This window comes from Cardiocondyla obscurior, linkage group LG24, assembly GCF_019399895.1.
Source record: "Cardiocondyla obscurior isolate alpha-2009 linkage group LG24, Cobs3.1, whole genome shotgun sequence".
NCBI classification, from domain to species: domain Eukaryota; kingdom Metazoa; phylum Arthropoda; class Insecta; order Hymenoptera; family Formicidae; genus Cardiocondyla; species Cardiocondyla obscurior.
In genome coordinates, this window is record NC_091887.1 from 3481470 (window position 1) to 3508162 (window position 26693).

At 37.5% G+C, this 26693-nt stretch overlaps 5 protein-coding genes and 1 pseudogene across 5 annotated transcripts; 2 read left to right on the forward strand and 4 right to left on the reverse strand.

The window, feature by feature from the left end:
• Positions 1-444: 444 nt before the first annotated feature.
• LOC139111690 (uncharacterized protein PF3D7_1120000-like) lies at positions 445-1515 on the reverse strand. The gene has a single exon (XM_070672166.1). It carries the CDS (start codon positions 1513-1515, stop codon positions 445-447), a length of 1071 nt encoding a protein of 356 aa, XP_070528267.1.
• A 12017-nt stretch (positions 1516-13532) lies between these two features.
• Positions 13533-14735, reverse strand: LOC139111691 (uncharacterized). The gene is made up of 2 exons (XM_070672167.1): positions 13901-14735; positions 13533-13777 (listed from the first exon to the last, which is right to left on the reverse strand). The coding sequence occupies exons 1-2, from the start codon at positions 14733-14735 to the stop codon at positions 13533-13535; spliced, it is 1080 nt and encodes a 359-aa protein (XP_070528268.1).
• Positions 14736-15956: 1221 nt separating this feature from the next.
• LOC139111413 (uncharacterized) lies at positions 15957-20013 on the forward strand. Its single transcript, XM_070671671.1, has one exon. It carries the CDS (start codon positions 17773-17775, stop codon positions 18991-18993), a length of 1221 nt encoding a protein of 406 aa, XP_070527772.1. The 5' UTR covers positions 15957-17772; the 3' UTR covers positions 18994-20013.
• Positions 19029-20549, forward strand: LOC139111692 (uncharacterized). The gene is made up of 3 exons (XM_070672168.1): positions 19029-19373; positions 19586-19708; positions 20103-20549. The coding sequence occupies exons 1-3, from the start codon at positions 19029-19031 to the stop codon at positions 20547-20549; spliced, it is 915 nt and encodes a 304-aa protein (XP_070528269.1).
• LOC139111412 (uncharacterized) lies at positions 20412-23227 on the reverse strand (annotated as a pseudogene).
• Positions 23159-25911, reverse strand: LOC139111693 (uncharacterized). The gene is made up of 2 exons (XM_070672169.1): positions 23306-25911; positions 23159-23193 (listed from the first exon to the last, which is right to left on the reverse strand). The coding sequence occupies exons 1-2, from the start codon at positions 24381-24383 to the stop codon at positions 23159-23161; spliced, it is 1113 nt and encodes a 370-aa protein (XP_070528270.1). The 5' UTR covers positions 24384-25911.
• Positions 25912-26693: the final 782 nt, after the last annotated feature.

Below are 26693 nucleotides of genomic sequence, written 5' to 3' on the forward strand. Positions count from 1 at the left end.
CTATCTTCAAATTCTAATTCTCCTTCTCCTTCCAATTCCTCCTTCCATCCCATCATTATTCCACCCATTGCCCTCCCCTTCTTATTTTTCTTTTCTGCCCCCTTATTTAACCATTTGTAGCCCTTTGGCAGTCTGCTTCTTAACCCCTTCCATTTTTTTTCTTCCAACCAAGTTTCACACATATAAATCACATCCCATTTCTCCATGTTCTTCCAGAAATCTTCATCCTTGTTTTCTATTCCTGCCACGTTCCAAAAAACTATTCTCACGTTTCTCTTTTTTATCTCCGCCTTTTCCTTTCCTCTCTCCTTTTTCTACTTTTCTTTTTTTTTGTTCCCTTTATCTTTCCTTTTCCATTTTTTTCTTTGTTCTTTTCTTTTCCTCCTTCCTCATCTTTTCTCTCCACTTTTTTCAACTCATTTCCTTCTCTTCTTCCGCTCCTTTTTAAAAACTTGCATTCAATCTATCCACTATCACCCTCTTCCTTTTATTTCCTTCTTTTTCAAACTCTTTCGCTCCATCCCATTTTCTTAATTCTTCCTTCAAATCATCCCATATCCACATTTCTTTATTTACCCATATCTTCTTGTATCCTATTTTTACCTGTTTTCCTTCTCTTTTCAATCTATCCGCTTCTCTCGTTAAGAGCCATTCCACTTTCCTTTCATATTCTGTCAAATCGTCTCCTATCCATTCCGTCCTGTCCTTTAGTTTTCCTTTGCATCTTAGTATTTCCAGTTTTTCTTTAAAGTTTTCCATCTTTACCCATACCATACCATAACCTCCTTTATTCAATCCTCCTATCTTATTTACATCCTCTATCTTTGCTTTCACACCTGTTGCTTCAATTATTTCTTCCACTTGTTCTTTCAACGCCTTTTTTTCTTCACTTTTTATCCTTATACCTCTTATTATTAAATTGTTTTTCCTCCATTCTTTCTTTTCTTTTTCTTTTGCCATTTCCAACATTCTCGTTCTCTCTTCCAAACTTAAAACCTTTCCCTGTATCTCTGCTGGTATTTCCATTTTACCTCCCTCATATTTTTTTTCTCCTATTTTTTTTTTATCCCATCTATTCTTTTCTCTAAATCTATCTTTTCTTTTTTCCATATTTTCTTTAAAATCTTCTATTTCCTTTCTGATTTGTACCTTTATTTCCCTTATCTCCTCCATCTGCGCTTGGATCCTAGCAAATCCACTTATCATCTCCTTTATCACCTCTTCAAAACCTTCCTTACTTATTCCTCTTTCACCACCCTCTTCTGTTGCTTTCACCGGTGACCTATACACTTTCACACTTTTTCTGAATCCTTCCAAACCTTCTACTTCACCTTTCTCCTCTTGCCTATCTTTCCTTTTTTCTCCTTGTTTCCATGCTTCCATTATTGGCAAGCTATTGGATCTTTCCTTTTTCAGTATTTCCATTTTTGCCGGCTTTCCGACTTTCTTCTTCATTTTTTCCTCTCCTATTTCCTCTTTTCCCATCTCAGTATTTTCCTTCATCTGTTCACTCATTTTCCAGATTGTTCTAAGCCTCTTTTCTTTGTCTTTATTTCCGTTTACTTCCTCTTTCACCCTCTCACCTATCTCCTTTCCTTTGTCTACTCTCGGTTTTTTCCCTGTCCCTGCCAACCTAACCTCTAAATCCTCCGCCTTATACTTTCCCCGATTTCTCCCTTTATTCTTACCTCTGCCCTTTACCCTCACTTGCCCTCCTTAAAAACCCTTCCCTCTTTCCCCTCAAACCAACTCTTTACCTCTGAAAACTATTTTACTCCCACAAAACCTTTTTCTACACGCACTCGCTCAGACACACAAACGTTCGCTCTGCAATCGGAAACGAAAGTTCTGTTTTTTTTTTTTTTTTTTTTTTTTTTATATAAACACTTTATAATTACGTTTAAAAATATACTCTTATACATACAGGAACAACCAAATATATAAATGTGATTTGACAATAAATTTATATTCCTATTTAGTTCTTACTTACTTAAAACTTAATTTTATTTTTGTATATTGTTGTTTCTTATTTACATTTGCGATTAATTGTATCTAATTTGTTACACCGCGGGGGTGCCGTGGGGTTCGTTCTCCGGAGGAAATTGTAGTCGAAAGGAAAATAAAGTCGTCTTCTTAGTTACACCGATTGAATTCTTTTTATTCCCTTCTTTTTACAGACTCACACTTGCACTGATTATTCGTTATTATATATTCTACGCGTGATACTTGGTAGCGACTGACTGTCCGGGCCGCGGCTGCCCCTATATATCTCCTACTGTTGCTATGCCAAAATTCATAGCAATCAGCGGAATCGCGGGTGGCAACCGCGACTGTCCTCGGACTTCGCGTCCCGGCCGGAAATGCCGGGTTACCTTGATCGGCGGCATTCTGCCGATCAAGCTAAACGGTCGCGCGCGTGCGACATTCCGGCGTTATTCCCGAGCCTCTGTTGCTAAGGGCTCGGGATATAACATCCCTCCCCCCTAGGGAGAAGAAAAAGGGTTGAGTGTTTTAATTTTTGTTCAAGCCTTTTTTTTTTACAAGTTCCCTTTTCCTCGGGGAGAAAAAAAGAAAGACGTTGAGTTTGTGATACGTTTTTCTTTTTTTTTTTTTTTTTTGTAGTTAGTTATAGTTTATTTTTATTACAGTATTTTTTTCTTATTATAGTAATAGTTATAATAATGACCGTAAGTACGGTTAATGTTGTACTTAATCCTACGGAATATATTATTATCGTTTTTGTTCTGGACGCAACATTATTATTATCTAGTTCGGAACGCAGTTTGTTTAAATCTAAGCTTAGTTGTAGTAGTTCATTTTTATTTCGTACAATCGGTTTCCTTTGTATATTTTTTAATTGTGACGTAATTTTAGCTATATTGGTTCTATCTTTAATTGGTATTATAGTAATATTATACGTTGGTATGTAAATATTGATGTCGCTTTCTCCTAGCAGGGTTTTTGACTGTATCGTGAGGTCGTTCGTACTTAATTGGCACGCGTCTCTTAGTATTATTTTTCCTGATCTGATTATGTTTATTTTTTTACTTGGCTTATGTTTACATCGTAGTTCAATGGTCTGTGACGCGGTCGAGTATAGCCACGCTTGGGGCTCGTTTAGTGCCGTCCATATGCTAACATTAGATATGATATGGCGGGTTTCGCATTTCTCGGGTTGATGTCCCGGCTCGGCGAGTGCTAAGACTTCGCAAGGTGCGTTATCCGATATGTGGTACGTCGCGAAATTGTTTTCGCATATAATTTTTTATTTCCGCGGATACAATTATTAATTTCATCGCGGGTTAAGGTTATATATTTGTTGTTTTCTTTGTCTAACGCGATATATTCGTGCGCGGTTTTAATTGTTTTGAAAATGTTAGCGTGGTCATACACGGGGAACGGTATGACCGCTTTTAATTCGTATGTCGTATCGGTGACGACTGGAAATTTAATAATTATCATAAGAGCATTGTGATCGCGGTAATGCGCTGTAATCGATACATATTTTTCGATTTGATTCCAGTTCTTAGGATTGGTATCGAACGGGAATTGTGACCCTTCGGGTAATTGAATCGTTGCATGTAGTAGCTCTGTTATGATCTTGTCAATCGGTAATAGCCGTGTGTTAATGATACCTTTTTTAGTCCAGGAGATAAAGTCGATGGTGTCTTGTATGTCAGTCAGTAGGTCAGTCACGAGTATTCTTAGTGTGTTAAGATGTTCCGTCATCTCCATTTGCCGCGTTACTCTATCTATCTGCTGACTTAGGAGGATAGTCGCGTTCGTTAAGACGTGGTCGTGTTGCTTGAGTTTAATCTCTAACTCTTGTATATGGCTTAGTGTACCGTTTAATATTTTAAGTTGATTTTTCGCTACGTGTTGAGTCGTTTGCTGGCTTGCAATTAGCAGTTGTAAATGCTCTTGAATAATTTTTTCGTCATTGGCGTCCATTATGCCGAATAAAGTTTTCTCTACTGTGCCTACTAAGTCTATGAGACCTCTTTTAACGTGTTGAATTTCATAGGTCGCGGTTAATCTGTCTAATGCGGTTATTAGTTTATTATTTTGCATTGTAACCAACATTGCTAAATTATGACATTTATCTTTTAATAATTCGCCGTTATATGCTTCATGTAGTTTATTACAGGCATTTTCCGCGTCGTCGACTTGGTTTTGTAATTTCTTAAATCTAATTTCAAAGTCGGCGATGTTTATTATTAATACTAATTTCCATGTAGTGTCGGATAGATGGAGAAGTCCGTGGTCTTCATAAAATAATCCGGGTTCGTGGGTGAACTGTGTAATTGTGTAAGGTGCGGTTTCGATTGCGCCCATCGCGGTGATAAACGTTAATCTGAAATGTTCACTGGTTAAATATGTGTGTGTAAAGGTGTTAGCACATCGTACTGGATAGGTGTGTGAGTTTCGCGGGTCGTCTTCATCGTGGGAATGAAGATGCAGCGTCGGCTAAAGGTACGTACTTTTTATCTTTGGTATAGAGTTCTATGCACGGATAACAATTACTTTCTCGGAGCTTTGGTTTATCAAAATTCGCTCTCGGCTTCAACATCAGAATTTTTCGTTCGTCTCGTTAGTAAGTCTCTGACGATCGTTAAGGAAGTGTCGGTCAGTTAGTCGAGAAAAAAAAGGAAAAAGGAAAGAAGGAAATAGTAAATAGGAGTTTATTTAAGTTAGAAATATATTATGTGTGTATCCGTATGGTTTATTGTTCTTTTTGTGTTTTTTGTTTTGTTTTTGTAGTGGATACGCAGCAATTCTGCTATATTTGTGAGCGTTGTTACTTGGCCTTCAGGCCAAGAGTGTGCTCGAGTTGTATAGAGTTGCGGATGCGGCACCAGGTGAGATATTTGTGGCATCGTTTGGAGCCGCGTCTTCAGATGCGGACCATAAGAGACCTGGAGTACCGCCAGGTAATTTTAGTCGCCGGCGACTTTATTCGTGAGTAAAAAAAAAATATTTTATTTTATTGTGTTGTGCATGATGGGGAGAGAAAAAAGGAAAATTTTTTTTTTTTTTTTGCTTACTGACTAATTTGTTTTTTTGCTTATGCTTAATGTTCTATGAACGCTTTTAATCTATTTGCATGTACTTTCATTATTTTTCTACCTTTTCTTATGCTAAAGTTAACATCGCTATGCTTTTGTACTATTATGTACGGTCCTATCCACAGCGCATCTAATTTCTTGGACCGGCCGCGTCGAACCGTTTCGTCGTGAAGAAGAACAGAATCTCCGACTCTGAACTCGCGTTTTCGGGAATCTTTGTCGTAATTTTCTCTCGCCTTTTCTTTTTCGGTTTTCGCGTGATCGTGTGCGAGAGAGTTGGAAGCCCGTAATCGTTCGCGTAATTCATTCGCGTAATCGTCGTATGAATACGTTTCTTTCGGCGCGGTCTTCAGTGCTGTCGGTAATGTAGCACGATGTCCGTAGATAAGTTCAAAGGGGGACAATCCGGTTGCCGTATGCGGGGTTGTGTTATATGTAAACATTGCATATGGCAACCATTCATCCCAATCAGATTGATCTTCGTCGATGTAATGCCGTAGATACTCGGCCAGTGTTCGATGCGATCGTTCGAGTGCGCCGTTAGTTTGCGGATGATATGCGGTTGTTTGTATTTTTTTCCATCCGTAGTAGTTTACAAGTATTTTTGAAAATATTGCTCGTAAAATTCGTTCCTTGATCGGAAAGAACGAATTCCGGTATCCCGTGTTCAAAAATTATTTGAGTCACGAACGCTTTTGCTACGGTCGCGGCTTCTTGGTTCGGGATAGGAATCGCTTTACTAAATTTCGTGAGATTATCTTGAAATGTTAGAATGTATTTATTGTTATTGTTCGTTATCGGTAGCGGTCCTACTATGTCTAGGGCGCATTTTTCGAACGGTCTAGTAGGCGTGTCTGTGATTATTAGCGGCATTTTCGTCTTCCTTGATAATTTATTTTTCTGGCACTGTTCGCATTTCTTTATGTATTCTTCTATGTCTCTTCGCATGCCTGGCCACTCATGCTGTAATCTGATGCGATGTAATGTACGTGTGATGCCTTGGTGTCCGCCTATCGGTGTGTCGTGGTATTCATGTAAGAGCTTCGCTTTTTCTTCTGTTGAGTATGTGTTCTCTTCTTTTAGTACGTGTATTGGAAGCTTTTCTTCTAGCTGCGGGGGGTTTCTGCTAAGCGCGTCCGCGTTCGTGTTCTTCTTACCGTCTTTATGGACTATTTCGTAATTATATTCTTCGAGTTTCAATCTCCACCTTATCAGGCGGGACCCAGGATCATTTACGTTGAACAGCCAGATCAATGGTTTGTGGTTTGTTACAATCGTAAATGTTGTTCCATAGATATAGGGTCGGAAATGTTTCACCGCCCATACTATCGCGAGTAGCTCTTTCTCTGTCGTGCTATAGTTTCTTTCGGCCTTGTTTAATATACGGCTTGCATATGCAATCGGATGATCCCTTCCTATCTCCCCTTGCGAGAGGATGGCTCCGATTGCATGATCCGAAGCGTCCGTCGTAACGATAAACGAGCGCGTGAAATCGGGGTATTTAAGTATCGGCGCGGTAGTTAAATTCTCTTTTAATATTTCGAACGCGTTCTGTTGGTCCATTTCCCATCGAAATTTTTCGTCCTTTTTCGTGAGCATCGTTAAGGGTTTCGCGATTTTCGAGAAATCTTTTATGAATTTTCGATAGTATCCGGCAAGTCCGATAAATTGTATGTCTTTTAACTTCTTTGGTACCGGAAAATTTTTTACCGCGGAAATTTTGGAAGGATCGGGTCGAATTCCATTTTCGGTTATCAGATGTCCGAGATATAGTACTTCTTTTCGTAAAAACTCGCACTTGTCCGGTTGCAATTTTAAATTATTTTCTCGTAAACGTTTGAAGACGGCTTCGAGTCTCTTATTGTGTTCCTTTAGCGTTGATTCGTAGATGACTATATCGTCTAGATACACGAGACACTTGATACCGTGCAGGCCCGATAAGACTGAGTTCATCATGCGCTGAAATGTTGCCGGTGCATTTTTAAGTCCGAAAGGCATCCTGTTGAATTCATAATGTCCCTCGGGTGTAGAAAACGCGGTTTTCTGTTTATGCTCTTCCTTCATCTGGATTTGGTGATATCCTGATGCCAAATCCAGGGTCGTAAAATACTTCGCGTGCCCGAGTTGATCGAGTATATCGGTCATATTTGGAATAGGGAAAGAATCGTCTATTGTAATATCGTTCAATTTCCTGAAATCGACGACTATTCTTAGTTTCGATTTTCCGGATGCGTCGGCTTTTTTGGAGACAACTAGTATGGGTGCGTTCCATTGGCTTGCGCTGGTTCTTATAATTCCTTCGTCGAGCATCTTCTTTACCTGCTCCCTTACTTCTACATTGTGTTTCTCGGGCAGTCGGTAAGGGCGGCAGCTAATTGGCCTACTTTTTTTTCCGTAACAATTTTGTGCGCGACAGAGTCAGTAAAGGAAAGCGGGTCGCCTTGCAACTGGAAAATGTCGCAAAAGCTTTCGCAGATTTTTGTCAATTCGCTTTTTTTTTTTTTTTATTTAAGTGGTCGAATCTAAGCTGCTTCTTAACGTGTTCTCTTCGCTGCTGCACTGCGGCTATATTTGGTTTATCTTGTAACGCGAGCGCGCTGACCGTGCACAATTGTGGCTCCGCTTCTATGTGTACTGCGGGTGTAAGGAATGGCACGGCTGTGTCTCGTGTGTTTAATATGCTTATGGCACATGTATTATTTTCAGGAGCAACTAGACAATTGCCTATAAACACGCCGGGTTTAAGTTCATCATTATATTATTCCGATCTGGTTGCTATCGGTAACGGCTTGTATTATCGTTTCGCTTCTCGGTGGTAGCGTCGTGCGTACGTATGGTTGTAACGGGATCGCGGCGCGATTAATTATCAAAAGTCCGTTCTCGACGTCGTATACGGTACGTTGCGCTTTAAGAAAATCCATCCCGAGTATCCCGTCGTACGCAATGGGAAATTCGTCGGCCACTACGTGCATAATGTGCGAGATCGTGCTGTCTCGCAAATAAATTAATACGCGCGTTGTCCCTATCGTTTGCGCCTTATGTCCGGTCACGCCAGTTAGGGCCATCGATTCAGTGTAAATCGGTGTATCGCCCTTCAGCTTCCCCACCTTAACGAGGGTGATAGCTGCACCGGTGTCCAGCAAGAACGTCATCTTCCCGCTCGTGGCTTGTAATACGGGCAGGGTGACTAGATCCAAGTGACGATTCTTGTTGTCGTCCGAGATGTGTGACACCTGATAATCTCGCGCGGGCCGTATCTCGTAGCGGCGTGCTTCGTTATCTCCGCGCGTGTCGTCGTGTGTCGGTTGTCTCGTTGGTGCTCTCGCTCTCTCTTCCGGTAAGGTTGAATGCACCGTGGTCGTACGTCGGGGTGTTCGCGGGGGAAGTCGGTTATCGCGTCGTGCTCCTTGCGGTGTCTCGCTGTCTCTTTTTAACTTACGGCATTCTTCGCGCGTATGATATGGCTTGTTGCAGTAATTGCAAAATTTGTCCGTAGTACTAACGCGCGGTATATTTTCGGCTCTGGGCAAGCCGTACCTGGGCGCGTATCTGCCGGTGCGGCACAGAAATCCCGGGTGCCCCTGTCTCCCGCATCTATTGCATGTTGGCACGGGGGGGCGGTTTGCCGGGGTGCGCGGGAAGTTTCGCTCGATGTACGCTCGCTCGTTGTATGTGCGTACTGGTGCGCTACGCTGTCTTTCTTCCGCTGCAGCTCCTGCTACCGCTTCTTGTAACGTCCTGTAGTTCCGCGGCCGGACGATTGTCTGTAGATGCGGCAACAGACCCGTCTGATAATTGTTCAATACTTGTTTCTGGAGCGAGTTCCATATCCCGCGTTTTTTGTCCGCCGAGTAGTTGGAGTCTTCGCTCAACGCGTCATATAGCTCGGTTACTAACGTGTCGGCTCGGGTTCCATACGTTTGCGCGCTTTCTCCCGTGCGCTGACGTAGCTGGTTGAATTCCAGCTGGAGGTGTGCTGTACCTCGTCGCTGTACGTAGCCTTCTTCGATTTCGCGTATGAATTGCGCGAAATTTAGAATTTGTTTTGATTCAAATCGCGAGAGTGCTCGTCCCGTGAGTTTTGTGTAAAGTATAGCCGCCAGTAACTCGTCCACGTCTTCCGGGTCTACTTTTCGCGCTACATATTCGCATGCTTTAACGAACTTTTTTACGTTGTTTTCGCTCCCGTCGAATGTGGGTATAATAAATCTGTTGTATAGTTATACGGTTGTGTGTGAGTGCGCATGCGTGAATGGCTATGCATTGCAGTATCCTATCTAGATATCACTTTTGCTTAGGATCTTAGCAGAGAACATATGTGAACCCACAGCTGGGGTAAAATATTATATTACGTTAATTACTTATGTATCCATGTTAATTATTATAATACAGTTCAATAGCAATACCGCATATAACAAATTGGCGCAGTCGGTAGGACCAAGGAAGAGGGTATCATTAGTGAGACAAAAACTTTCGAGTTGGAGGTTATGATACGACCACGTGCGGAAATAAGGAAATATGGCGGAAGCAGTATCTCAATCATTTAAGCTGTTCGAGCCTTTTGATGTGAGCAAGGGCGAGGAAGTTAGTGCCTACTTTGAACGTTTCGAACTGTATTGCGAGACGATGGGAATTGAAGTAGCAAAATATTTCAAGTTAATACTCAGCAGCATGGGAGGAGAAGCGTATTTACATGTGGCTACGAATAATAAAACTGCAGATTTATTAACAATTACAACGCAGAAGGGTTTATATCGCGTAAACAGACTATTGTACGGTATAACAAATGCTCCAGCGATATGGCAACGCGTAATGGACGATTTATTTAGAGAAATACCAGGAATCAAAGTTTTTTATGACGATGTCAAGATTACGGCAAGTAGTAAAGTCGAATTTATTACTAGAATCAGAAAATTTCTAGAAGTATGTAAACAAACAGGAATTCGTTTAAAAAAGGATAAATGCGAGATTGATTGTGATAGCATTCACTACTTAGGATATAAGATTGACAAGCAGGGCTTGCACAAAACAGAAGAAAAAATTGAAGCCATCACAAAAGCAAAAAGACCAAGTAATATTAGTGAAGTAAAGATTTTTCTGGGATTAGTAAATTACTATAATAGATTCGTACCAAATGCATCGAGTATTTTGCACCCTATATATGAATTACTTTCTAAAGACAAAGAATTTCAATGGTCAAAAAGTTGTGATAAAGCTTTCTTTGAGATTAAAAAAGAAATTGCAAGTCCTAGAAATTTATGTCACTTTGATCCAAAGAAGCCTATTATTGTAGCGACGGATGCAAGTGCATACGTACTTGGTGCTACGTTGAGTCATCGTTTCCCAGATGGAACGGAAAGGCCTATTGCTTTTGTGAGTAAGAGGCTCAATAAAACTGAAAGAAGTTACGCACAAATTGACAAGGAAGCAATGGGTATTTTTTGGGGAGTAAAGAAGTTCTTTGACTATCTATATGGCAGGAAATTTATCTTGCAAACTGACCATAAGCCACTGCAATCTATAGTAGGGAATAAACACGGGTTCTAACCCAGGAGCGTTGAGGGAGGCGAGGGGACGGGGAAAAAACCGCGATGAGAGGAGCGCGGGGAGAGGTAGCCGTAGGTGGGAAGAGAGACCGGGGGGTATCCGTCACCTTCATACCCGGTCTCTCTTCCCCTCCCTCCTCCCTCCTCCTGAGTTAGAACCCGTGTTTATTCCCCACCATAGCAACCACTGTTAATATATATTACAAATAAAATAAAAACTTACGTTTTTTAATTTTGCTGCATTTTTTTTTTCACCGGTGGCAATTCGCTGTTTGTGAAGACGAATCGTTTCCCGTGGGTGCACAAGTTCATTCGCTTGTCTATAATGTATTCACAATCGTTACCCACAGGATTTTTGGGAAGAAAAGGAGATGTTCTAATAATTGTTAATTGCTCACTAAGTTCGATTTTTTTACCACGTAAACGATTGTCTATATATATGCTAGATTGAGCTATACAGCTTTTTTGGTGTGTACCACACCACGCACCGCCTGTACTGAATGGGGTACGATCCCCCAACTCACGACGCGCAAGAATATGCAGTAGCGACGAACACTTTTCCATTTGAGAGAAATTAGATGTTACACTTGAAAAAATCAGCATACGACTGACAGGCTACAGCTGTGAACTCACTGCAGATAGTCAGAAAGTAAAACGAAAGCATTTTTTTATCAACAGCAGTCTCGAAGGTGTGACATATACTCACGCGAATCTTTTTACAGCGTTTAGCACGTTCGAAACTTAAGATGCATTTTTATCATGCAATGAGAGATTAAGAAATTATTTCATTTGAAAAGATGTATCTCGAAAAAATGCGACATATACTTATACAAATTTTTCTTATAGCTACACGTTTGAAACTCAAGATGCATTCTTGCACATAATGTGAAATTATTTTATATTAAAAAATATAAATTTGCAAATATTTTTTTTGTCTTATAAACAATATATTTAATATAAACATTTTGAAATATAATATAAACATTTAAAACATATACTTATGCGAATCTTTCTTTTGAAATTTTTTATCATCTACTATCCTAAGGTGTATGACATATACCCGTGCGAATCACTTAAGAAAAAAATGCTGTCAAATCGACACGTGTTAAAAAATGCATCAATATGCAAAAAATGTATATATAAAGAGAGGCTGTGAGATGAAAATCTATCTAGTTGTGAAACATCATAGTTTTGAGAAGCATTTAACTGTAAAGTTTTTTGTTAAAAAGAAAAAAATGAGTGACACATTTTACAATGATTGTATAGAGAATCATATTAATGTGGTATATTCAGCCATTGGGGTAAGTATTATCACGTAAAAATACAAATTATTTTAATGAAAAAAATGTATCATAATACTTTTTCAGCGCATATATATAGACAGCGAGCCATTTGACGAGGTGCAAATTAGACATGTTGTAAAAATAAAAATTCCACGTATACAGCCCGTAAGTCATCTTTACACAAAAAAATATATTTGAATAATAAAAGAATATAGAAATAAAAATAATTTAATTTTTAGGAATGGATTGATCCAGAAGAAATACATATAAAAGGATATATAAATATAAAAAAAAAATATTCAATTAAAAATGAACGCTATCGTGATAGACAATATAATATATATATATGGATGGGCCCTCATGAAGGTGGCGATGTCTTCGGGCTGCGCCGCTTATTTGATATGGAGGAGGACATCGCCTTTGCGCCGGAAAGTTGGAGTTAGGTAAAAATAAATATATATTCTTTAATATATATTCTTTAATATATAATGTATTTTAATTTATAATTATATATTTCAGCCCCAAAACATGATTTAAATTAAGATTAAGATTAAGATTAAGATTAAGATTAAGATTAAAATATATATGTTAATAATTATATTTTATATGTTTTATATATTTTATATATTTTATATATTTTATATTTGTTAAAAATAAAAACATAATTTTACATAAAATAATTTTTATTTTAATCTTTATAACTCCTCCTGACACAACCACTAATTAAATATTTTAAGGTGCTACACTTCATCACCATCCGCTAACATAAATTTTTTATTAAAAATTTTTTACAACTTTTGATGCTCCAGTTAAATATTTTTAAATACATTTTGTAAAGCGCAATGCTTAAGATGATTATTAATAGGATCCAAAATATTTTGTAAGATTCGGCATCTTCATTATCTGCGTCTAAGGTTTCAATGATGTGGTCTTCTCTAACATCGCCGTCGCGCATATCAGCCATGCACGTTTCTCGTATCCTTTGATATAAGATGCTACACTTCATCGCCATTCTCGTTAACATAATTTTTATCTTTATAATTCCTTTTGGCGCTGCGACCACCAGTTGAATATTTTAAATACATTCTGTAAAGCGCAATGCGTAAGATGATTTCCGCATCGCATGGTATTAATAGTATCTAAAATATTTAAAGATTCAATATCTTCATAATCAGCGTCTAAGGTTTCAATGGTGTAATCTTCTCTAACATCATCGTCGAGCATATCAGCCAACCATGCACATTTCTCATATCCTTTGACGTATATAAGACGTGACACTTCATCACCGCCTACACCTGTTACAGCTGTTGTAATTAATTGTTTTGCCATGTTGTATGGCACAGTTCCTTCTTCCCATGACAATGCGTGATGATATTTTATTGTCCAAGAAATGCATGATTTTTCAGATTGTTTCAAAAAATTCCATGGCACAGGATTTTTAAAGATGTAATGAGTTAGAACAGTACCCTTTCTTAGCACTGCAACTTCTTTTACAATAAATCGCCGCCCAATATTAAAACCTTGAAGATCAACAAACGTTGGCGCAATCATGATGATGAACGCGTGTTTGAAACAATAATGACGTGTAGATAAAATTGCTTCTTTATATATGATAAAAACTGCTGATATAGCAATTTTTATAAGACCTTGCGCACAACGTTAGACAGTGGACTATATTCAACTATGCGATCGTGTAAAATAAGACAATATGCGGTTGTATTCGCAGGAACATTTTCCTTGCAATCAAATTCTAATCGCACGTCTACAGTGGCGCTTTTGATTGACTCGTTCTGTCGAGAGCAATCGATAACAACAAATGGTCCATATGATAGAAATGCTGCTACATTGCAAAAAGCCTCATAAGAACTGTTGCCATAATAAGCTTTACGAAAACGTATATACATATCATAAAGAATGGCGTATCTTTTTTTGTCAAAATCTAAATTCAGATCATCATATGGATAATATTCAGAGTTGAGAAAAAGTTTCACATTTGTTAATTTACAATCATCAAAAATGGTTGATTTTTTAGACATAACGTTTTTGCGATCGGTTTGCAGAGCAAAGATAACGTATCGAGGTTTTTCAAGTTGCGTTGCAGCCTTGACGGCCCAAGAATGTTTTGTAGTACTCTGCAAAAGAGGATATTCATACAAATCCCATGAGCGAAAAGTCATGCTTAAATATCGCCCACTATCCAAAGTTCGCAGCATGGATAATTTATTGACCTCATTTAATATGACATGAGACATTCGCCACTGTATTTTATGCAATTCAATTTCTGGCTCTAATTTCGAATCTCCTATAATGGAATTATTATCATTGCGAGCGCGTATTAAAATTAATTCATGGCGAGCGTTGACAACCACTCGTTTATAATCTTCACAGAAACCTAACAATATGCTGAGGGGTACACAAAAATTAAAGAATCCTTCTGACGTAGTTGATGTTTCACTCCATCCAGCATTTTGCAGCATCATAGCATTATCAGATGTTAGCGATATATAATTTTTAAGAGTGCTAGTTATTCCAACGTTTCTGTTGCGATCAATTTCTACACCATTGAGTTCATAACGGATTTCATCGAACATAAACGCTACACAATTATTTCCTAGCGCAGCTGTTAACTTATCGTCAGGTTTTTTTTTTTTTATTTTTCCCTCAATATAGAGAAAACTGTCACATGGCAACGTATACAAATCCTGTTGTTGTATTGGTATCCGTATTTCATCACTATATCCAAACGTTGTGTTAGCATATGGGTTGTATGTATGAGTTTCAATTTTAACAATACTATTGTCAAAGATCGGCTTATCATCAATAATCAATATATCAGCCATTTTAGATGTTGCACACAATGAAACCCAATGATTTTAAAAATTCTACGTTTGATGTAGTAAGTTTTTCTTCAATAATTGAACCCTTTGGTGGAAGCTGCGTATTTAGTTTGTCTCACGTTCGATGTTTTATTCAAAACGAGCATCTCACACTAAAGTCGTCTCCGCACATGCAGTCTCACGGTAATTTCTTCGCCACGAAAATCAAGCAATCGTCCGTTCTGATCTACAATGCGAATCGTCAAATCAGTAACGCTTCGTACGACGACTGGAAGGTAAATGATCTGTGTTGGAGTTTCAGATATCTTATATCCAGGTGGAACCTTAGGTGAAAATTCATGTATTGTATGTACACGTTTTCCATTACTGTATGCACCCCCCGTTACACTGCATTCAATGCGAATAACATTTACATTGATAATTTGTATCGGTGCATCCGATTCATGCCAACGTAACGGCTCGAGTATGCGATCTGATGAAAATCCTAACAACGATCCAATGTTGCATGGTTTGGTGAAATTTATTTGATAAATACACTTAATCTCGCTTTTCATCGTATTGTTATTAGCTTTAATCGTTAAAGGATAATCTTTTTCATCATTACCATATGAAATCGCGTTCTTTGCAACATCATTGATATGAAGCTCGTCGAGCGTACGTTTTAGATATTCGGCAATATCGCATAGTTCATATGAGCCGTCGGGAATGGTAATACTTTCTCCATCATTATCATCATCGGCATTATTGAAATAGAATGTATTATTTGATGAGTTTACATTAGGAATTGTAAAATACGTTTCAAAATCAGCCAGCCCGAGTTCATATTCTCCATCGCTTAAATCTATAGCGGGAAAGTAGCTCACCGCGAGGATACTACTTTTGCCCGATAACGTGAGCGTCAGCGACATGTTTGATACTGAGTTTACAGCGCATAATGTTTGTTCTTAAATTGTGTATCAATCGTGTGTAGAAACTGTAGACACAATTGCCCACAGTTGTTTTGATTATATCGTTGATATGGTAAGCGATTATATTCAATTTGTGTTGCATCATTCCCCAGATATCGAGCAAGTTCTTGTGGCGGTCGAAGATTACCAAAACTATCAAAATACATAGCGCGATTTCCTCTTTTCGCATATGCCACCCAGTGGGTACCTAATCCTTCAACTTTATCTAAATTCACAATACCGCTCTCGTTTTGATGTATTCCCCCAATCGGTAAAGTGTCACGCATAAAAACGCCTCTAAAATATGGAATGCGCATGTGTTTCGCTAATTGTCGCAACTGTATATCGGTAGTAGCACCTTTGGGAAGTTTCAACGTCTCATCGACGTTTTTTTTTTTCCTTTCTTATTTCCATTATTTTTTCGAACTCCACCACCACGTTTGTATGGAGCGAGATAAACACCGCGACCTTCCATGGCGTAATTGTGACGTTTCATTTCTTCAAGTTGGCGTTGTGAGGCTTTTTTATCATTTACAGCTTTTGCGATTCCTGCGGCTCCACCAGCGAGCGAACCGATAGCACCCAGTAAGGGCAGAAGCGGTATAACGCCACCACGTTTTGCTATCGGAAGTGTTCGTTTCTTCACCGTTTTCTTCTTCAGCGTATTCTTCCTCGCTACACATAAGCCCATACCAAGTTTCGTTTTTGCTTTCATAGCTGCCCATACGGTCGTGGCTGCGGCCTTTTCACCAAAACTTGAATCTTCTGCGTTAATACGTTGCAGCGCTTTATTGGCAAGAATATTGTCAGCCACGTGGCGCTCTGCGAGATTGTTGCTACGTAAGTAGGCTATATCGTGATCGCGACAAGCCGCATCCAACGGATTAATTCCACGATCTCCTCTGGCAAATCGTTCGTTTAATCGAGTTCCTGGGCCGCAAAACTGGTACCCTGGTATGTGCAATTCAAACGGAAGTGCGTTAATCGCTCTGTTTAACAAGCCTCGCCCATTTTTCTCAGACATTCAATACAGTTTTTTATTAATGGCGCAGGACCGTCAACATGCGTTTCATAACTCAATAAATTATAATGTTTTAAACATCGACGGTATTGTTGAACATCTAAATCAGCCTTTAAGTGTTCAGGAAGCTTATTCCACAAATAGTCAATATGTTGCGAAAATCGTTGTAATAAGAATATTTTTGGAATATGTTGTAGTTGTTCAGCGGTTAAATCACAGATATTACAATCGTCCGACAGCAACAAAAACATAGTGAATACTGAGCGTTTAATTTTTATGCACACAACTATAAATATATCAGCATGGATGATATTGATCTCATTTAGAAGGTAGAATGCGGTTCATACAGCAAGCGCCACCAATCAAGGTGGTGAATTTCGATGACAAGTTATTATCCGAGTGTGTGTTACATAGACATGGAAACATGTTACCGAGTTCTATTCGCGCTATCATTTGTGGTCCATCAAATTGCGGCAAAACTAATGTATTAATAAGTCTGTTGGAAAGTCCGCATGGTATACGATTTGAAAACGTTTATGTATACTCGAAATCGTTGCAACAACCAAAATATCAGTATTTGAAAAAGATATTGGCACCAATAGAAGAAATTAATTATTTCACATTTTCAAATAATATTGATGTTGTTCCACCGAGCGAAGCACTTCCGAATTCTATATTTATTTTTGATGACATAGCATGTGATAAGCAGGATGCGGTAAGAGAATACTTTGCAATGGGGCGACACGTGAACGTTGACAGTTTTTATCTTTGTCAAACGTATGCGAAAATACCGAAGCATCTTATACGTGACAATACGAATTTTTTAATTCTATTTAAACAAGATGTTACAAATATGAAACATATATATAATGATCATGTTAACACTGATATGTCATTCGAAGATTTTGATAAATTGTGTCGAATATGTTGGCAGCAAAAGTATGGATTTGTGGTGATTGATAAGGACAGTGCTATTTCAAACGGTCGCTATAGAAAGGGATTTAACGACTTCGTGGTATCATAATGTAATCAGTTGTTGTTGATACACCGATTGATAACTGTCAAGCTCAATATGAATAACAACAGTGAACTTAAAAATCGAGAGATAATTGCGAAGAAAATTGCTCAAACGAGTGATTCGATTCGCAAAAAGTATCATGCCATGAAGACGGGAAAGATGGAAGAAGATATCGCGTTGGAGCGACATTTTAAACCCATCGTTGAGCCTCTTAAACAGATTGTGGAAAACACCGTTGGAAACAACGAAGTTGAATCAGCCATATCAAAGAACGACTCATATTTTCTGGAAAAAAAAGATGTTTTAACACCAAAACAAAAACGATTAATTACGGTATCACCAATATCATTACCTGAAGAAAAAGAAGAAAGTAGATCGACACCAAAACGGAATCGATTAATAAATACATCGCTGATATCTTTATTGGGAGAAGAAGATGAAAGTAGATTGACACCAAAACGAAAACGATCAAATGCAACGTCACCGATAACAGCATCGACTCCAATTAAATCAGCGTTAAAACAATCACGCACCATACCGTCCACATTAAACGAGACGCCTAAGTTCGCGCAACAACGAAATTTTTCATCAAGGGAACGTTCACACTCACATTCCATTGAAGACGTTTTCGATACCGCAGACGAACCGTTGGTAACATCTATTCGACAAAAGTTGCGAACATCAGAAGGTTGGAAGACTCTTCAAACTCATTATGGACCGTTGGGGCAAAAGTATCTAGGCGCTGTTTTAAGCGGAAAAAAATCTATTAACATCGATAGCGTTTACGGAGTTTATTTCAACGACAATGGAACGATGATTGGCAACAAGCGTGTTGATTTAGATAAAAATGATAATATATTGATAGATGGTAAAAAGTATCCTGGAACAGTGGGACTTTACGAATTGATTTTTATGAGATTTCCCGATGAGAGCAGTTATACTGATACCGATAAAGAAAATTATAAAAGTATACTCATGGCAACGAATGCACATAAACGTGACTACAATTCTCAAAATCAAGTAAAGAGTAACAAAGGTCACAAATATAAGAATATAATCGCTCCTGTGCTGAGTAAAAAAATTGGACAAGGTATACCATACGCTGTAACATTAAACAATAATAAAATCGATTATGTTCATTGGGATGATCCAAACGAGCTCGTAGATCGTCTTCGATTGCTCGAAGCCTCACGCTATGCAGGTCATAACGCTCACGACAATGAGATTTTATCAATTATTGAGGAACTTCGCGAAGTGGGGCTTATTATAAATTGAAGTATGCATACACAATTTAATCATTTGATATCGAAATGCCGATTAACAAGTTTGGAACATTGCTTAAAGATGGTGGAGGAAGCAATACTAATCAACATTATCGATATAATGCGTTAGTTAGAAATTACGTGCGCGATAACGCTCTTTGTGTAACATCCACCGATTACGACGCGCGATCATGCAAAATTAAGCATGTAGCTGAACCTTTGGACGATGATGATGCTGTCAACAAACAATATGTTCAACAAAATTTACAGATTTTAAAGAATGAAATTGTGGAACTTAATAATAATGTTCAACAGAAAGTGCAGAATTTAAAAGATCAACTAAATGAACTGAATAAGAAAATAGAAATACTACAGAGTAGTCTACAGGTTGTGGTAAACACGCTTCGCAATAAATTTATTCGCGGTGAACAGAATTAAACAGCTGCCGTTGCCGTTTGTTGTTGCCGTTGCCGTTGCCGTTGCCGTTGCCGTTGCCGTTGCCGTTGCCGTTGCCGTTGCCGTTGCCGTTTTCTATTGTTAATACCGTTTTGTTATCGTTTTCGGTGTTGCTATTGTTCATATTTATGAAAAAAAATTTTTAATAGTGCGGTAAATCTCATAGCTTTAAAAATGTCAAAGAAAATAAGCTCAGAAAAACTACAATTGGTAAACGAATTGCATACACCGGCGAGAAGAAATTTTTCTCGAAGGCGTGTCATAGTGCGCGGGTATGATGACTTGTGGCAAGCTGATGTGGTCGAGATGCGTCCATACACACGTGTCAACCAAGGTTACCACTACATATTCACCGTTATCGATGTGCTGAGCAAGCATGCATGGGCTGTACCATTAAAGACAAAAAGCGGTATCGAAGTTGCAACAGCGATTGCAAAGATCTTTCGCAATAATAAAAGATGTCCGAATAATCTTCAAACTGATAAAGGAAAAGAATTTTACAACGCAAACGTACAAAAACTCTTAAAAAAACATAATATTAACCATTATTCTACATACACTGTAATGAAAGCGTCAGTTGTCGAACGATTTAATCGAACGCTTAAAAACGCTATGTGGAAAATGTTTACACTCAATGGAAATTATAAATGGCTTGATTCACTGCAGCAGCTTGTTTTGGATTATAATATGCGAAAACATCGAACTATTGGTATGCGACCTGTCGATGTTACCCCTGCAAACGCAGGCAAACTCTTGGCAACGGTCTACAACCGCATAAAGATTGCTGCTCCAGCACGGTTTAAAACTGGCGATTCAGTACGTGTTAGCAAATTCAAAACAATATTTGAAAAAGGCTATACACCAAATTGGACTACGGAAGTATTTACAATCGTCAAAGTGCAAAAAACTAATCCTGTGACATACTTGTTGGAGGATTCTTGTGGAAAACCTATCGCTGGAGGATTCTATGAACAGGAATTGCTTCACGTAAATAATCCTGATGTATATCTTGTCGAAAAAGTGTTACGAAAACAAGGAAATAATGTTTATGTAAAGTGGCTGGGATTCAATAATTCACATAACTCATGGATATGCAAGAATAACGTTTTATAAGAATTTTATATAATTAAAAATTTTTTTATTAACAATATATAATGTATAATGTATAATGTATAATATATAAAAATTTTTTACAACGGTATTTTATAATGCCCCCATGGTAATGTTTCAATAGAATCCTGTATAATATATCGTTTATCATCATATGGACTTAAAGCAGTTTTTTCCTCACGTATAGTATACACTTCGTGCAGCTTAGATCTTATACATGTTTGCTGACGCGTCATTTCTATTTCCTCCTTCAAGCATCGTGTGTAATCATCAAACGTTATCTTCTTGGCGACAACATTACTCTTAACACCTTTAATCTTTTTGTATCTTTTTACCATCTACTCGTAATGCATACATTTTTGCTCGAAGTCCAATAAATTCAGTCATGATCGCTCCATTGTTTTCATCTTTCATCAAACCTGGTACTTTTTTATTGACTTGTGGAATACCATACACATTGTCACAAGCGTAATCACTTGTATCAAATCTATTAATATCACGTTTCATAATCTCATAAACATCTTCACACTCTATATGATATATAAGACTGTCTGTGTCAGTATACATAATTTTACATTTATTTTGATAAAGAGGTTGCATGTACTCATGATGAAATTCATATAAACATGTTTTAGATATGTCCAGAATGCACATTCCAACATAGATCGGTTTATTAAATTTCACTTCAAGTTTGCGCATTTCAATCGCTACCAGATTTTCGGCGAAAATGCTACGACTATGAAAATTCGGTTTTGAGATCAATGCCTCAGCACCAAATCTGCCCTCCCAATGTGTTACGAGCCTTACATCAACATGATTACGCACGTTCTCCATAGTTTTTCCAAATACTGCATTATTCATTAATTTATACAAGTTTTTTTCAAAATCATTTTTTGCAAGCGTTCTAAATTTGGTATTAAGTTCTATATAAACACGTAGCCATGGGGATTGTTTAAATTGTAATATGCGATGTATTTTTGTAAGATGCAGTCCATGATTAATACATTGCTGTAAATTGCGATAATGAATGATGTAACGCTTCTTATCATATAAGGTTGCGAGAAGCTTGTCCTGCCGCTTACCGGGTGGCTTATCGCGCGTTGGACAGAATGGTAGGTCGGCATGCGCATCGTGTAAACGTTGTGAATACTCTAAATCAACCTCGAAAATATAACCATTGGGTGAGTCTGGTGGCACACTCATCACATCGAAATTAGAAACATTGTCAACCCATTGAAAATCGGCATATGGTAGCGGTTGACACATCGCCCATCCATACAAATTATTAACATCAAAATACATTAAATATGTTGATGATTTTAATGAATCATATGACTGCATATATTTATTATTGGCACATGCATATCTGCTTGAGCATTGACTTAAACCACCGCGTATACCGCGTTCAATAAACATAACCATATCAATGTCAGTAAGAAGTTCAAATTTTACACCCGTGTGTTTTAACATCGCGTCCCACGTAAAACCTGGTAAGGTGTAATAATATGCGGGGTCAAGTTTGTAACTCACTATACAGCTGTCTCTAAAGTTTTCAAATATGTCAGCTAATAACAAGACATCTGTTTTTAAATACAGATCACTGTATTCTCCGAGCGTTTGAATTGAGAATCGTTGCCAGATATCTATAGCGTGTGCATAATCATTTTCGGATACTGTATCATCAGTCAATGAGCTGTAAAATGATTCACGTGGAGGCAAACATACATCTTCCAATTTTTCAATACTATCAACATATTCATATGGAAAGACTCCTTTACGTGTTAATAAATCAAAATTTTCATTAGTTAGATTAGAAAATTCATATCGTGACACTCGCAATTTATCTTTACTTAGAAATGATGCTAACTTCTCAAGACTTGTATTTAGAAATTTAAATGAATCAATAAACCTTAATTTTATACAATTATTTCTATTATCAGTGGTGCTTTTAACATTTTTTGTAAATGATATATATTTCTCTTTCGTTATGGGAAGCAGTTCTATAGTTCCTTCATAGGCAGTTGCAATTTCTTTGATAATAAAATGTGCATCGTAACCCGATAAATTATGAAAAACTATGGGAATACAATTCGAATCCATATAATTTATATTACAATTTGAATGTGCTGGTCCTCTATATCGACCGGTTAAGTGACAGTGATCGCGGACTCGTATGTCATCTGATACAAATGGTTTTTCACATATGTGACAATGTGTAGCTTTGTTAAAATTTTCCAACTCGTCTCGTGTAAAATCAGCCATGGGTACATTAGCTGATAAAATTGTTTTTACATTATGCGCTAAATTTTTAAGTTCCTCGGCGAACCATGCAACACAGTTATTACCGCGATGAAACCGATACATTGATAGCGACTTATTGTATGAACAGCATACATAATACCCTATGCTAAAAACCTTATGATGTTGGTGTGCGCATGTAGATGTGGTGGAGTCAGCATTCGTTTTTTCTAGGGTACATTCCAAATCAGCATATACCACAAATGGAACTCGTTCCTTTCTAGTATAGTTGTCAAAACTTAACCATTTTTTTTCATCACATGGTAATATAATTGCACACTCATTAATTTTTCCACAATCTACGCTGTGTACCATTAATCTTTCACTTGAACTAAAGTAATGTAAGCATCTGGAATAAAGAGTATAAATGCATTAAAAAAAATTTTTATTGTATAAATGCATTAAAAAAAAATTTTTATTGTATAAAAGAAAAAACATTTTTATTTACATTTTATACTTACCGATCGCAAAAATATTTTTACTCTTTGTTTTACTAAGCTGTGAACTTATAAGACGTGATAAATTTTTTATCAATGAAAAATGTCCAACATCATTATCTCGCTGTGTGTACAACAAATGAATGTGTCTCTCTCGTACTTTATCTGTGAGTTGTATTGGCAGAATTTTTTTCTTCTCAATCGTATATATGTTGATGGAAATATTATTAAGATTTTCAAATTTTTTAACATGTTTCATAGTTATTGGAAACTCAATACCTTCAAGATTTAACACTGTCGCATAATGTGGATATGATATTATTCGATCCACATGTTTCTCGGCTGGGTATAGAGCGGCTACCACTGACCATGCGAAACATGCATTGTCAGCAGATTGTATATTTATCACAGCTCTTTTCATTTTAATTTCCTGTGGTAATATCACATGGCACCCAGCATGTAATGGATTGTGTTTATTTACATTTATCATCAAATTATGTATACGCGACAGTGCCCACCCGCTGTCACGTTCTTGAAATTCATCCAAGGATGCGAGAATAGGCTCGATAATGTGTGACTCGTACCACTCTTGTAGATCACTTGAACGAAAGAGTTCACAGTTTTTTGTGCACACACTTTTATTTGCAGTTTTATTGTTAGCCACAAATTCACCATTAAATACAACATTAATTTTTATATTGTTATGTTTATGCATAACATTTTGCACATGCTTTAATACAATGTCTTGCGCATCTTCCAGAAATTTGCGAGGCTCGATATAGTTTGAATTAATTACCACACCAGTTAATATGCGGCTTTCAAAAGCTGTGTCAATTTCACTCCATCGAAGTCCTTTATTTTTTGTATTATGTCCAGCACCCACATGAATGAAACGTTGTTTTGTTAAATCTCTTAAACTTTCGATACGTGCAATACATGCAACTAGTGATTGCTTCGCACCGATTGATAATCTTGCGCGTTTATTTCGCCCCTGGTCCTCCAATAATTTGATATATTCTTCACATTGCTGATTCCATGCATTGAATTCTTCTAAAGTCAATCGATCTGCTTGCGCTGTCAGCTGTTGCTCTCGTCGATCCATTTTTATTCTCGAGATTTCAATATGTTAAATGATAAAATGTGATGTATGCTCCACAGTTTTATATGCGGTATATGACAAACTGCTACGTTTACATTTTTAAGTAAGTTCAATGAATTCATAGCGATTATGTCAGCATTTTTAAGTATTAACCTTCATAACGATGGAGAACAGATGAAACACTGGAAGCCGCTTGATAATTTTATATTTTTTCTAATGTTAGCAGTTTTGCACGTGCATATTGTGATAAGTGACATACATGTGGTGTCTACAAATTTTTGCTTAGTATTTTTTCAGCACATGTGTATAGCTGCGCCTACAAATTTGCGCTTCTGATGCAATCTTCATAACATTATCGCCTATATAAAATCACTGTTTTTTCATTTTTAGACTAAACGCTTGTAATCCACACCATTGCCTGAGATAACTGGCACGTGTGGCGTCTGCAAATCTTGCAATTTTTATATGATATTATTTTTATTACATTTTAATAGCGGCGCCTACAAATTTGCGCTTCTGATGCAATCTTCATAACATTATCGCCTATATAAAATCACTGTTTTTTCATTTTAGACTAAACGCTTGTAATCCACACCATTGCCTGAGATAACTGGCACGTGTGGCGTCTGCAAACCTTGCATTTCCAATGCAGTGCGGTAGCACGTGTGGTATCCGCAAATCTTGCAATTTTATATGATATTATTTTTATTACATTTTAATAGCGGCGCCTACAAATTTGCGCTTCTGATGCAATCTTCATAACATTATCGCCTATATAAAATCACTGTTTTTTCATTTTAGACTAAACGCTTGTAATCCACACCATTGCCTGAGATAACTGGCACGTGCGGCGTCTGCAAATCTTGCATTTCCAATGCAGTGCGGTAGCACGTGTGGTGCCCGCAAATCTTACATTTCTGATGCAATCTTTATGATGTCATTTTTTATTTTAAGACTAATGCTTGTGATCCCCACTATTACCTACAAAATGTGGTCTATATATATATACCATCGGGTGACAGTTCACTAAATTTATATTTCGTGTTAAGAGAATATGGCTGATTTAAATGCTGTAAATGACAATGAAGAATTAATGGATTTATCTGATGAGGACGATATTGGATTGCCCAACGATAGTGATTATATGAGTGATCAAAGTGAAGATCTTGAAGATTGTATTTCTCGAGAAATAGATTCACCACAACTTTTCGCGCTTAATGGACGTACTAAACATTGTATGCTGTCTTTTTATTATTGCACACCTAGTGAAGCTATTGCAGTATGTGCACCATGTATGATTAATTTAGCTGATGTGGGTGGGCCAATGATTGCCGTTCGCAAACATGAAATTGATAGTCAAAACGCATTATGTGGTAGATCATGTGGTAATTGTGGACTTCCAATGTATATGATAATTCCATGCAACATGTGTCCTGTGTGTGTTGCCTAGGAATAAAACTTACACAGTTTGAAGATTTAATCCCCCCACTTAATTGATGCATTTCTTATTAGTGGTGGGGATATATATATAAAAAAATCTCGGAACAATTATATCACATTAAATGTAACACGCGCATCAAACTGATCTGTTATTATCGTTCTTAATGTGATGGATTTTTACGTGCCAACTGATGCAAATATGGAATTTAATGTGCCGGCTAATACATCATATGCGAGTAATATGAATTATTACACGCCAGCTAATGCATCTAGCACATCGTGTGCGAATAATGAGTGAGTATTAATTTTTTTCTAACTAAAAAATTTTTTAATAAAAACTTTATATGGTCATTTTTTGTTTTTACACTAGCTCATCTAAAGATCGCGCAGTCCGTATTCTGTGTAAGCGATATGCATTGACAGCCACGAGTTGTAAATATTTAGAAATTGGTGTTAATGTTGGAACACCTAGTTTTGTGGAAATTATTATTGGCGATAATCGAGGATTGGAAATGTCGCTATCTCTCGAGGCTTGGAAATCACTCTGCGAGTATCGCGCAAACATATTAAGTTTGCTCCACAATGACTTTAAAAATTTTCAAGACTTCGTATACCTCGGTGCGCTGACAGCCAGACTACGCAGCTTTAATGGCGTGGATGTCCTGCGATTTGAATCGGCTGGCAAATGCCTAATGATGATAGAATCAACATTTCTTAAAATGATTGATCTTGACGAGTGTATTACATTAGCATTTAATAAATTAACATCTTTTCTTAAAATAATTGATTCAAAATTTGTACGATTTGCTAGCATCGCTTCCACTGCTAAAAATCGTGACGAGGTTATAAGCGCGATACATGCTAGCGATTATT

Excerpts from the sequence above, each read along its gene's own strand:
- LOC139111690 (XM_070672166.1), bottom strand. The coding sequence starts at position 1,515 with ATGAGTGAACAGATGAAGGAAAATACTGAGATGGGAAAAGAGGAAATA.
- LOC139111691 (XM_070672167.1), bottom strand. The coding sequence starts at position 14,735 with ATGGCTGATATATTGATTATTGATGATAAGCCGATCTTTGACAATAGT. Across the intron at positions 13,778-13,900 it reads ATCAACCATTTTTGATGATT|CTTATTATGGCAACAGTTCT; the intron begins GTAAATTAACAA and ends GTTTTCGTAAAG.
- LOC139111413 (XM_070671671.1), top strand. The coding sequence starts at position 17,773 with ATGAATAACAACAGTGAACTTAAAAATCGAGAGATAATTGCGAAGAAA.
- LOC139111692 (XM_070672168.1), top strand. The coding sequence starts at position 19,029 with ATGCCGATTAACAAGTTTGGAACATTGCTTAAAGATGGTGGAGGAAGC. Across the intron at positions 19,374-19,585 it reads AGAGTAGTCTACAGGTTGTG|TGCGGTAAATCTCATAGCTT; the intron begins GTAAACACGCTT and ends AATTTTTAATAG. Across the intron at positions 19,709-20,102 it reads AGGCGTGTCATAGTGCGCGG|CAGCTTGTTTTGGATTATAA; the intron begins GTATGATGACTT and ends GATTCACTGCAG.
- LOC139111693 (XM_070672169.1), bottom strand. The coding sequence starts at position 24,383 with ATGGATCGACGAGAGCAACAGCTGACAGCGCAAGCAGATCGATTGACT. Across the intron at positions 23,194-23,305 it reads TAAAAATATTTTTGCGATCG|ATGCTTACATTACTTTAGTT; the intron begins GTAAGTATAAAA and ends TCTTTATTCCAG.